This window comes from Rhinoderma darwinii, unplaced genomic scaffold (assembly GCF_050947455.1).
Source record: "Rhinoderma darwinii isolate aRhiDar2 unplaced genomic scaffold, aRhiDar2.hap1 Scaffold_943, whole genome shotgun sequence".
Classification (NCBI taxonomy): Eukaryota; Metazoa; Chordata; class Amphibia; order Anura; family Rhinodermatidae; genus Rhinoderma; species Rhinoderma darwinii.
The window spans coordinates 42,108-54,852 of NW_027464518.1; the positions used below are offsets into that span (position 1 = coordinate 42,108).

Below are 12,745 nucleotides of genomic sequence, written 5' to 3' on the forward strand. Positions count from 1 at the left end.
ACTACTCCCTTATTACTGGGCCACACGTCTGGCCGTACACACAGCTGTAGGCTGAATGTTTGTTCATCTGATCAGCTACCTTCCTGAACTCCACTATAAATATATATCCTGCGATATCCTATTGGCTGAATGAGCACGTTGTTTCAGTAGTAGAGATAAGTGGTGACTGCTGACACTGGTGTTGCTTATCCCTTTTACTGAGTGTTTAAATCAAACCCATCTAAGGCTTCGTTCACATCTGCGTCAGGGCTCCATTCCGTCAGCTTTCCGTCAGAACGGAGCCCTGACTGACACAAACGGAACCAGAGGTTTCCGTTTCCATCACCATTGGTTTCACTGGTGACGGATCCGGTGCCAATGGCTTCCGTTTTTCTCCGTTGTGCAAGGGTTCCGCCGTTTTGACGGAATGAATACCGTAGTCGACTGCGCTATTGATCATGTCAAGACGACGGAACCCTTGCCCAACGGAGACAAACGGAAACCATTGGCACCGAATCCGTCACCATTGAAATCAATAGTGATGGAAGCGGAAACCTATGGTTTAGTTTGTGTCAGTCAGGGCTCCGTTCTGACGGAAAGCTGACGGAATGAAGCCCTGACGCAGATGTGAACGAAGCCTAATCCTTGTTGCCCTGAACCGGAGATGTTGTTGGACAGATATCTTATGTTTATTGCCAGATTAAGGGTGCCCATAGATATTAGATGAAAGTTGGCCAAACCTACTGATATTGGTGGGACCGGCCACCATCTAATGTGTTTGGTGGTTTGTTGGATTTCCACATGCCGGATCTTTGGTTCCCGCGCAGATAAGCCGCTGCCGGAGGTGTCTGGAAACCGCTTGAGCTGAGCCGCCTGCATGTGTGTGGGGGAGTCGGAAGGAAAAGCTGCCGGCTAAAAGAGCATTCCGCTGACGGTTGTTGTTGTAAGTCTTTGCCCCCCTCACCAGTGCTATTCCTTCTTATACCTGTTTTTCTATATGTTATACTTTATAGGATAAATTTCTTGCCATTGGGAGTCTTCATTTCAAGACGGTGCCATCAAACCCCCATTACTTCTTCTATTTTCCGTCTTCCCAGAGGAGGGAGGTGAGTCTCCTATACATATCCCAATGTGGCTGAAATTAAAGCCCCAGTTGGCAGTCGCTTTCTTTTTACACCGGCCAATTATCAACCAAACGAGCGCTCGTGTGAACCCTCGTACCCGATCGTTGCCCTGTGTGAACAGGGTAACGATTAGCCAATGAACGGCAAACGCTCCATCATCGGCCGATCGTATCGTTTATGCTGCAAAAATCATTATGGTTGTCGGCAGAACATCTCCCCGTGTAAACAACGACGCGCTGCTGACATGATGGAAATGTATGGGGACGAGCGAGAGGAGTAACGAGCGCTCGTCCCCATCCATAGCGTCTTGTGAAAGGAGCAAACGAGCGCCGATCAACGAGCTGTCTCATTGATTGGCGCTCGTTCACACAGTTTTTTGCAGGCAGAAAAATCTACCTCAAAATTCCTTCAAGAGTTACGAGGCAGGTTTTGACCTGCCTGCACTTTCTTTGCAGCGTTTTTCGCCACGCTTTTCGGCCGCGGTCATTGAGTGGCGTGGGAAAAATGCAGTGACAAACGCTTTCTCTGCCTCCCATTGATGTCAATAGGAGGTCAGAGATGGAAAATGCGGGAAGAAAGAGCATGACGCTTTTTTCCCCGTGGCGTTTTTTTCCACTCACCGGGAAAAAAATCCTCCGCCTCCCATTGAAATCAATGGGACACGATTTCGGACGGTTTTTGACGCGGTTTCCGCGCCAAAAACAGCGCCAAATAACTGTGTGAACTAGCCCTTACATGGTCCGTGTAAGAAGACCATAACTCTGCACCACTGCTGAGCGTTTCTCTCCGCATTTCTGTAAGCATCGTTCACCGATCCTTTACAGAACGTGTTGGGAAATATCTTAAATAGCAATTCCTTGAAGGGCTGAAACACTAAATAGTGATCTTTTTTTTTATTTTTTTTTGCTAGATCACATTGGTGTAGTCTACGGGTATGGACCTTCATTGATTAAAAAGTATAAAATTCCCAAATTCTTTCTGTGCCAGAAACGGTAAATGTCTACGACACCAGTGGTCTGCTACCCGCGCCAAGACCTGGGGCACGCCTAAATCAAGTAAACCGGGTATTTAAAATCTTCCCAGACTGCTGTACTGGATGAAATACGTGAAACCAGGGCAATCCCATTAATAACACTAATTAGGGGGAATTGTATTTTAAAGGGGAATTCACATCTTGGCCATTTATGGTGTATCCAGTCTGTAAAAGTCGAGTGGTTTTCATGGTTTTGAGATGACGTCTCGCCTCGTTCTTTATAATAGGAGGACCCCACTCAGGACCCCGGAGACAGGAAGCCCAGCGAGGATATGGAAGTGTCAGAAGCAGAACAGGCAACAGAGGAGGGTAAGGACGCTGGCCCTTTTAACATTTGTAGGAACTACAGCTTCCCGTGAATTGTAATTTACCCATACACGTCCACAGGTAATACATCGACCGGGGGCATTGCCACCGAGAGCGACCCCGATCTAGAGGTTGAATATCGCGAGCACTCGGATAACGCAGAATCCATGTCCGGGTCGGATACAGTAAATCAGGACGATGATTCTTTCAGTGTTCTTGGAGGAGACTCGCTGAATGGTCAGGAGACGTCCGAGCTGGAGATGCCTCCTCTGTTTGTGCATCTCATCTGCTCGGTCACACACAAGAACCAGCACGGCTCCATGCCCGTACTCACGCTGCCCACCTGCCTGGGTAAGTCCACAGAGAGACCGTCATGTCAAGATCATAAAAACTGTAGTAAGAGGAGAAAAGGAAAAAATCGCTAGGATTATTAAGTGTGTTCCAATTCCTCGCCATTTACAATATCTCTGCTGTCTGTCAGTGAATGGGAACAGGTATTGATTGTATGCAGAGGTTGTACACCTGTACTGATCATTAATGATTGGTTTATTTGGAAGCCACATTGACCTCCGGATCGCTGTACATATGAAATAGAGAGGGGTTTACATACATAACATGAATAAATGATAAGAAGCTCGTACAATATACGTGAGTTTACTGAGGAACAGACTGGCAGAGGAGAGCCCTGTCCACGGGACCATACAATCTTAGGGTCAGTTCACACTGACTGATTTTGGTGCTGATTTTGACACAGAAACCGCGTCGTATCAGCACCAATAAACTTCCGAAATCGCATTGATTGCAATGGGAGGCAGAGGTGGTTTTCTTCCTGGGTGGCTCATGGCCGCTCGTCGGAAAAAAAAAAAATGGCATGTCTTTTTCTTGCCGCGGTTTCCGCCTCTGTCCTCCCATAGATCTATAAAAAAAAAAAACTGCTGTGCTTTTTCTGCAGCGTTATTCGTCCGCAGTTCTAGAATTCGCTACAATTGCTGCGGTCGAAAAACGACCTGAAGAATTTGTGAGGCAGAATTTTTCTGCCTGCAAAAAAAAACTGTGTGAACAGGGCCTAATACTTCTGGCATGTGACGCTTATATCTAGAGAATCCTCTGTGAGCTAAACATCCTGCCTCCAGACTGATACATTGTAACAAACTATTAGGACAGGAGAGAGATTTTTGGTGCTGATGTTACTGCACCTTCTGTTAGGGTATGTACAGGCGTAGTGTTTTCAGGCGTATTTTGGGGCGTTTACGCCTGAAAAAACGGAGGCAGAACGCCTACAAACATCTGCCTATTGATCTCAATGGGAAATACGGCGTTCTGTTCCGACGGGGCGTTTTTTTACGCTTCATTTTCAGGAGCCGTTTTTCAGTGACTCTATAGAAAAATGGCCCTAAAAAACGCAGCGAAAAACGCGAGTGGCATAAAAAACGTCTGAAAATCAGGAGCTGTTTTCCCTTGAAAACCACTCCGTATTTTTAGACGTTTTTGATTTTGCGTGTGAACATACCCTTACTCATTCGTTTGAGAAAAGACTACACTCCACAGCCTGTAATGGCTGATAACAGGGAACAATAGCTTGCAGGAAACTACACAGGAGATAGAAAGTAGACAGACTTTACTCTCCTCGGATGAAGTAATTTAGTGAGGTGACACAATATCTGCTGCATCTGCGGTCACGTGAATGATGTTGCGCTTCCTGTGCAGGTGGAGACGGTAGAAACTTCTGATTGGCTCTGCCTCCTTTTCAGGTGAAGTGATCGGCTGCCTTGAAAACAGTGAAAATCTGCAGAGCATCTCGCTGGCGGATCTGAGCGTTATGCTGGATATCTATGTCCTTACTCTACCCCTGGAAATAGAGGGGGTGAGCGACGACTCCCAACATACCCGGTACGAAGCAAGTCCAGTCCTTGGTGTAGTCCTTATACCGGACCGTGACTTAAGAGTCCACACAGAGCGACCTCATCAAGTCACTGAAATATCCTTTCAGATTGTGAAAAAAATAGCTTGGTCATTGCGATTTTAAGCTTCTCGTTTGAGATTTTTTGCTCCAGTATCCCAGTTACTAGATTACTGCTCATGGCAGCAGATTTTACCGATCTTTTATATGTCAGATCTTTTCAGTTTCCAAAACTGATCACGTGATCACCTCTTTGTCAGGTTGTCCCAGCGATCAGCTGTAATCTGTGTGGAATCCAGCAGCAAGTGTTGAATTCCCCAACAGCGCCGCCACAGGGGAAGTGAAGAATTACACAGTTCCCATTTAAATCATTGGGCTTTTCTGTATAAGGCACAAACCTGCTGGGTCCTCCGGAGAGAGACGCTCTTTGTAGCCAGTCCCCCCTCCCCCCAGTACCACCTGGTGAAGTGCTGCATCCAGGCGGTAAATGAATGGAGAGGTGGTTTTCTCCATATCTATAGAAGTTATGGAAACAGCCGAGCAAGCGTGAAACAGCTCTCCATTCATTCTCCGCCAGCGGACCACCACTCACCAGATAGAATATGCCATAAATGTCTGAGTTGGAAATAGCCCTTTAACATCTGCATATAGTCTAAAAGAATTGTGCTCCTTTTATGTTTTTGCTTTTATAATTTCTCCCCTCCCCCGCTCCGTTGTGCTTGCCGTGTCTCCCGCTTAGTATGCTTGCTCTATCCTTCCCTGCACTCCCTTCCATTGTGCTGTGATTTTTAGTTTGCTCCATATCCTCTCCTTTACCCCAGGTACACCTCCGAGAGCAGTGTGTCCTTCCCTCGTTCCCCCGCACAGCCATCCTCCTATCGCTCCGACGAGGAGATGCCACCAACGCTAGAGAGATTCCCATCCAATGTGGAGCAGAGGTGAAATATCCGTGCCCGCCCTCTGCTACTAACACTTCCTCACTGCTTTACTATAATACAGCAACATTCCTTAACAAAACATGCCAGATTATCAGACGGACATAGAGAAGTCATAAAGGAGGAGACAGGCAGCCCAGTGACAAAGTATAAGTCAGTGCATAGCCTAAAATAATTATTCTATTATACTCCAGGCGGTAACTCACTACAGGATAAGTAATGTAATGTATACAGTGCAGAATAGTGAGTGCAGCTCTGGAGTATAATAGAATAATATAACAGGATATAATTCAGGATCAGTACAGGATAAGTAATGTATGTACACAGTGACTCCACCAGCAGAATAGTGAGTGCAGCTCTGGAATATAATACTGGATGTAACTCAGGATCAGTACAGGATAAGTAATGTAATGTATGTATGTATACAGTGACTCCACCAGCAGAATAGTGAGTGCAGCTCTGGAGTATAATACAGGATATAACTCAGGATCAGTACAGGATAAGTAATGTAATGTATGTACACAGTGACTCCACCAGCAGAATAGTGAGTGCAGCTCTGGAGTATAATACAGGATGTAACTCAGGATCAGTACAGGATAAGTAATGTAATGTATGTACACAATGACTCCACCAGCAGAATAGTGAGTGCAGCTCTGGAGTATAATACAGGATATAACTCAGGATCAGTTCAGGAGAAGTAATGTATGTACACAGTGACTCCACCAGCAGAATAGTGAGTGCAGCTCTGGAGTATAATACAGGATGTAACTCAGGATCAGTACAGGATAAGTAATGTAATGTATATACACAGTGACTCCACCAGCAGAATAGTGAGTGCAGCTCTGGAGTATAATACAGGATGTAACTCAGGATCAGTACAGGATAAGTAATGTAATGTATGTACACAATGACTCCACCAGCAGAATAGTGAGTGCAGCTCTGGAGTATAATACAGGATGTAACTCAGGATCAGTACAGGATAAGTAATGTAATGTATATACACAGTGACTCCACCAGCAGAATAGTGAGTGCAGCTCTGGAGTATAATACAGGATGTAACTCAGGATCAGTGCAGGATAAGTAATGTATGTACACAGTGACTCCACCAGCAGAATAGTGAGTGCGGCTCTGGAGTATAATACAGGATGTAACTCAGGATCAGTGCAGGATAAGTAATGTAATGTATGTATGTATACAGTGACTCCACCAGCAGAATAGTGAGTTCAGCTCTGGAGTATAATACAGGATGTAACTCAGGATCAGTACAGGATAAGTAATGTATGTACACAGTGACTCCACCAGCAGAATAGTGAGTGCAGCTCTGAAGTATAATACAGGATGTAACTCAGGAGCAGTATAGGATAAGTAATGTAATGTATGTACACAGTGACTCCACCAGCAGAATAGTGAGTGCAGCTCTGGAGTATAATACAGGATGTAACTCAGGATCAGTACAGGATAAGTAATGTAATGTATGTACACAATGACTCCACCAGCAGAATAGTGAGTGCAGCTCTGGAGTATAATACAGGATATAACTCAGGATCAGTTCAGGAGAAGTAATGTAATGTATGTACACAGTGACTCCACCAGCAGAATAGTGAGTGCAGCTCTGGAGTATAATACAGGATGTAACTCAGGATCAGTACAGGATAAGTAATGTAATGTATATACACAGTGACTCCACCAGCAGAATAGTGAGTGCAGCTCTGGAGTATAATACAGGATATAACTCAGGATCAGTACAGGATAAGTAATGTAATGTATGTACACAGTGACTCCACCAGCAGAATAGTGAGTGCAGCTCTGGAGTATAATACAGGATGTAACTCAGGATCAGTACAGGATAAGTAATGTAATGTATGTACACAATGACTCCACCAGCAGAATAGTGAGTGCAGCTCTGGAGTATAATACAGGATGTAACTCAGGATCAGTATAGGATAAGTAATGTAATGTATATACACAGTGATTCCACCAGCAGAATAGTGAGTGCAGCTCTGGAGTATAATACAGGATGTAACTCAGGATCAGTGCAGGATAAGTAATGTATGTACACAGTGACTCCACCAGCAGAATAGTGAGTGCAGCTCTGGAGTATAATACAGGATGTAACTCAGGATCAGTGCAGGATAAGTAATGTAATGTATGTATGTATACAGTGACTCCACCAGCAGAATAGTGAGTTCAGCTCTGGAGTATAATACAGGATGTAACTCAGGATCAGTACAGGATAAGTAATGTAATGTATGTACACAGTGACTCCACCAGCAGAATAGTGAGTGCAGCTCTGAAGTATAATACAGGATGTAACTCAGGAGCAGTATAGGATAAGTAATGTAATGTATGTACACAGTGACTCCACCAGCAGAATAGTGAGTTCAGCTCTGGAGTATAATACAGGATATAACTCAGGATCAGTACAGGATAAGTAATGTAATGTATGTGCACAGTGACTCCACCAGCAGAATAGTGAGTGCAGCTCTGGAGTATAATACAGGATGTAACTCAGGATCAGTACAGAATAAGTAATGTCATGTATGTACACAGTGATTCCACCAGCAGAATAGTGAGTGCAGCTCTGGAGTATAATACAGGATGTAACTCAGGATCAGTACAGGATATGTAATGTATGTACACAGTGACTCCACCAGCAGAATAGTGAGTGCAGCTCTGGAGTATAATACAGGATGTAACTCAGGATCAGTACAGGATAAGTAATGTCATGTATGTACAGAGTGACTCCACCAGCAGAATAGTGAGTGCAGCTCTGGAGTATAATACAGAATGTAACTCAGGATCAGTACAGGATAAGTAATGTAATGTATGTACACAGTGACTCCATCAGCAGAATAGTGAGTGCAGCTCTGGAGTATAATACAGGATATAACTCAGGATCAGTACAGGATAAGTAATGCTATAAAGAGCTAACATTTTAATGGGTACTTAATTAGATAATTCTAGTGAATACTGTCACACAATAACAGGGGTGTCTAATATCCGTAGCATTTCTTATAATGTGTAGGTTCAGTGAATGGAAGATTGTCAGATGCCTTGAATTACTAATGCTGTGGTGGGATCTTTAATGGTAGAATTGTATTTTGTGTATATTTATATTATATGTTTATTTTTAACTTTATTTTCCCCGTCACATCTTTGAGACGTAGGATTTCTTATTTCAGACCGTTCATAACTCCTATATGCGTAAATCCATAGCGACTCTTTTGTTGTATGGCCACAAAATCAGGATGGTTTGTCAGCATTGTGTGTCGCTGGGTGGGGGAGGTGCAATCTCAGTGCATTTGGGGCCCTTTAAACTATAGACAAAGTGCTTAACGTGTCTCTCAACCCGAAGGCAAATTTCTGACTGCCCAAGGCAAACCCCTTTAAATATAAGTCACCAGATAACAGACATATTTAGTGCCCCCATAACTGTAACCACCGCTAAAAACATTTTGTAACATTATTGATCAGGATCAATTTATGATGTAAAAACAAAACAAAAAACCGGTTAGAATTTCTTTTTTATGCATTTTTTCCCCAAATTAAAATCCATATGAATTAAAGGCTAATGTATCTGTACCACTAAATGACCCCTTCCCGAAAGTACAAGGCACCGCCCAAAACAATAGTAGTAACCGCAGGAAGACAAAGAGGAAAAATGGAAAAATTCCTCAGGTTCTCAAGGACAAAACTTCAAGGTGTTAACCCATTAAATACACGGTCTATTTTATGCCTTCTGAATTTTTTTCATCTAAGTTCAGAGAGCCGAAACTTTTCCTTTTTTTTTCCGTCGACGTAGCTTTGAGTGCTTGTTTTTTGCGTGACGAGTTCTATATTTCAGTTGCACCATTTTGGGTTACATATAAATCATTGATTAACTTTTAATGGGAAAGAATAGCAATTCCGACATTTTATTATTCTTTTTTTGTGTTTTTTATTTACATTGTAATGAAACATTTGAACTTGTTTATAAGGATTGTTATGAAAGTGACGATATTATAGATGTATATGTTTCTACCATTTTACTCGTTTTGCCTTATAGGCCGAGTGTTAATGGAAAGAAAATGTGTTTTGTCTTTTTACTTCTACTATAAACGGATTTTTTATAGATCTATTTTGGTTTCACGTCAGTACTCCTATATTGCAGTGCATTATTTCCTGTCGGCGTTCTACTATCAGGCTGCTTATGACTGCGGCATCTAAGGGCCTGTTCACATTAGTGTTGGTTTCCGTTGACCGGTTCCATCGGACCTTTCTGCTGGAAGAAGCTCCCAACGCAAAGGCAAACGGAAACCATAGGTTCAATTTGCATTACTATTCATTTCAATGGTAATCCTTCCATTTCTTATGGTTTTCGTTTGTCACCGTTGTGTAAGGTTTAAGTTTTTTTTGATGGAAGTCGACTGCGCTTTTGATTCCGTCAAAAAAACTGAACCCTTTCACAACAAATGGAAACCATTAGCAAGGTATCATTCACCGTTGAGATCAACGGTGATGCAAAATGTAGCGAAGGTTTCCGTTTGCTTTTCCGTTGAGGGATTCCTCCGACTGAACCCCTCAATGGAAACCAATACTGATGTGAACACAGCCTAAGAGTTTAAATGACCGGCATCCCAGTAACCTCCGCTCCTGGCACTTGCTGGTGATGGCGTGGACCCGGCTCCTGTGCCTGCACCAACACCATGACGACTCGCTCACCACGACGTACTATTATGTCCTAGGACGGGAAGGGGGAATTTTACGTAACCGCAAAACTGTTCGAATCCAGCATTAATCTCCCTTCTCTCTTTACCATTAGGTTCCCGGCTCTCTCCCGGCTCCCAGCAGAGCACAGGCAGGCTATCGAGGTTACAATGAGTGAGGTAGGTTCCGCCAATGTAAGGCTCTGTCCAAGCTTATTATGAAAAAAAAAAAATGTTGCCGTGCCGGATCTATCATACGAAATACCCCCGTGCCCGACAGACCCCATTGACTTATAATGTGGTCCATCGGATTCCGTCGAGGTGTCTGTCATTTTGGCGGGCAGGATTGCACTGCATGCAGCGCCATTCTCCGTGTCAAGTCTTACAGAATCTGCGACGAAGTCTCCGACACAGATGTAAACAGAGCCTATTATGTTTTTTCTTTGCAGCCGGGGGGGGGTCCCATCTGTTTGGGACTAAACCGTTCTGATCTTGTTTTATTTTAAGTTTCGCTGGCTGCTCGAGGATGAACTGGTGTCAGCCCTGCGTCACTCGCATGTCATCACTCGCTCCATCCTACGGAAGGCGCTCTGCCACGTGTGTGAGTCGGATGGGCGGCCGCATTGTCACAGAGAACTGGTACAGCTACAGTTCGTGTTCGGTCCAGAGCATTCGCTGCAGAAATTCAAAGAGGTGCGAAAATCCTGATCAGTACTAATTTCTGCACTGATTTATTTCATTGTACATCTTTATGGGGGTCAGAGAGCTGTTTAACAGTTACGTAGCTCCAAATCTTCTGCATAGACACAGGCCCAGATTTTATATTCAGTTTTTGCCTGATTTGGACAAATTGCACAGGTTAAAAAGTAGCACCTAAAATTTAGCCAAAATTTGTGCCAAAATTTGCAACAATTGTTTTCTCCCTCCGAAAAAGAAAAACAAAGTCCAACCGTAGCAGTGGTCAAAAGGTAAACTTACTTTTAGCCTCATTTAATAAAGGCAAATGTTAAAAAATAGCAGCATAAAAAGTTATTTAATAAATGACAATAACATGAGTCTTTTAATAAATTAGGTGCAGTTCCCACCATCTATCCTCTCTAATTTCATTGCCTCAAAATATGCCACTATTATTAAATTTTACATGATAAATTGATGTCTGCAGCCACCACTAGGGGGAGCTCACTGCATACGTTTTTTTTTTTACATAGATGATAAGTAGCCTCCCCCTAGGGGTGGCTCAAATTCATACACAATTGTAATGTAGGTGGTTGTCTTAAAGAAACACAAAAAATAAAAATATCCCAGCATTTCCTCCCTTAATCTCCTCTTTTTTACTTTGCTCCTATTGCAATTAAAACTTAGAAATATAAAAATAATTATTTAGACCTGCCATATACCCTGTCACAATCTTGTGTCTGGTTGTAAGACAACTGGCTGCAGAAGGAACCTCACCCCACTGCCCTGTCTGCAGTAGGACACAAGGATTGTTAAACCCCACCCTTTGGCTTAGCACCGCCCTTTCAGGCAAAAATAAAAGAGATCTGCAATAATTTAACCCCTGTGTTCTCTGCAGGAATTTTACAATAGTTTATTTCAGGAAATTGCAGAAAATCTTGCAGACTGACAAACCGTGTGAGCGAGATTATCTCCTGTTTTATCTTTATCGTTCATTTCTAGGGTTAGTGTTCCTTTAAGTAGCTTGCAGGTCTTAAGCTTTCTATCATGTACCTTTTGCAAAATGTGTAAACCGCCAGCAGCCGCTCCACATTAACATGCAGGGGGAGCAAGCACTCGTCTTACAGACTTTGGGGGGGGTAGTTTGCATACATTTTGTTCTTGCGCTGGGCCATGCTGCATACGATCGTCTGTCAGTGTCCGGTTAATACCATTATGTGGTCTCTATCACTACTGGGAGCCAGTGAGGCGTAATAATGATTTCCATGAAGAATTACATTCAAATATTTGACATTTTTGTAAACATTCATTTCTCCCTTTTGGGATTAAAAAAAAAAAAGTCACATTCTAAATATATATCCAGAATCGCCCGTTTTCTTTGGCGCGGATTCTGAGCCGTCTCTGACAGCTGTGAGGGATCCGCTGTGTGTGGAATGACTGAGCTTGTATTTCTGAGCGCCCCGTCTAGGAGCGCCGGGCGATATTTTTAGAAACTAATAAAACCATAAATGGATAAGTCAGGCTACGTTTGTCCCGCTGAACTGAGTCTTTAATGATCCCGTGAGAGGCTTTTAGTGCCGTAAAATGTTTGTTGTTATTTCCCATATTTTAAGCTCATAATCCCGAGTCCCTCTGGCAGCAAAGAAAAAAAAAAAAGTAATTGTTGTGATTTTGTTGTGACTCAATTTTCCTCTTGATATCCCGACTTATGGACCGTTACCCTCCTCTGTATATAAGCAGAATGCTGCAGTCATAGCAGACAGTATTGCAGGCATAACTGAGGAGGTCTAGTTTAGAAAACCCATTGTCATACCCCCTATTAGTGAATTGTGAGTTAATAGCAGGGGGTCCTCTGTTCAGGGTGCCCATCTCTTGGTCATAGAGCGTCTCTCTCTGGAGGACATGTCCTGAATTACACAGACAACACATTAATATGAATGGACTGTGACTGTGTAATACTTCATTTCCCCTGCGGTGGCGCTGCAGGGAAACTGAACGCTTACTGCCAGCATTCCCTATAGATTACATCTGATCGCTGCGGGTCTGAGCAGGGGGACACTGAGTGATCAGCTTACGGGGGTTTTATACTGGGCAATTATTAGGCAAAC

The 12,745-nt window shown here is 43.3% G+C and overlaps 1 protein-coding gene across 1 annotated transcript in view; it reads left to right on the forward strand.

Annotated features, from left to right (window-relative positions):
* Positions 1-12,745, forward strand: part of LOC142733369 (KICSTOR complex protein SZT2-like) — a gene marked incomplete at its 5' end in the record, with an annotated part of 100,860 nt that overhangs the window by 40,031 nt on the left and 48,084 nt on the right. Inside the window, 7 exons of the mRNA XM_075849536.1 lie at positions 993-1,085; positions 2,364-2,445; positions 2,524-2,793; positions 4,194-4,332; positions 5,164-5,280; positions 10,079-10,142; positions 10,470-10,655. Coding sequence (XP_075705651.1) covers positions 993-1,085; positions 2,364-2,445; positions 2,524-2,793; positions 4,194-4,332; positions 5,164-5,280; positions 10,079-10,142; positions 10,470-10,655 — 951 coding nt within the window. The remainder of the gene's footprint in view (positions 1-992; positions 1,086-2,363; positions 2,446-2,523; positions 2,794-4,193; positions 4,333-5,163; positions 5,281-10,078; positions 10,143-10,469; positions 10,656-12,745) is intronic.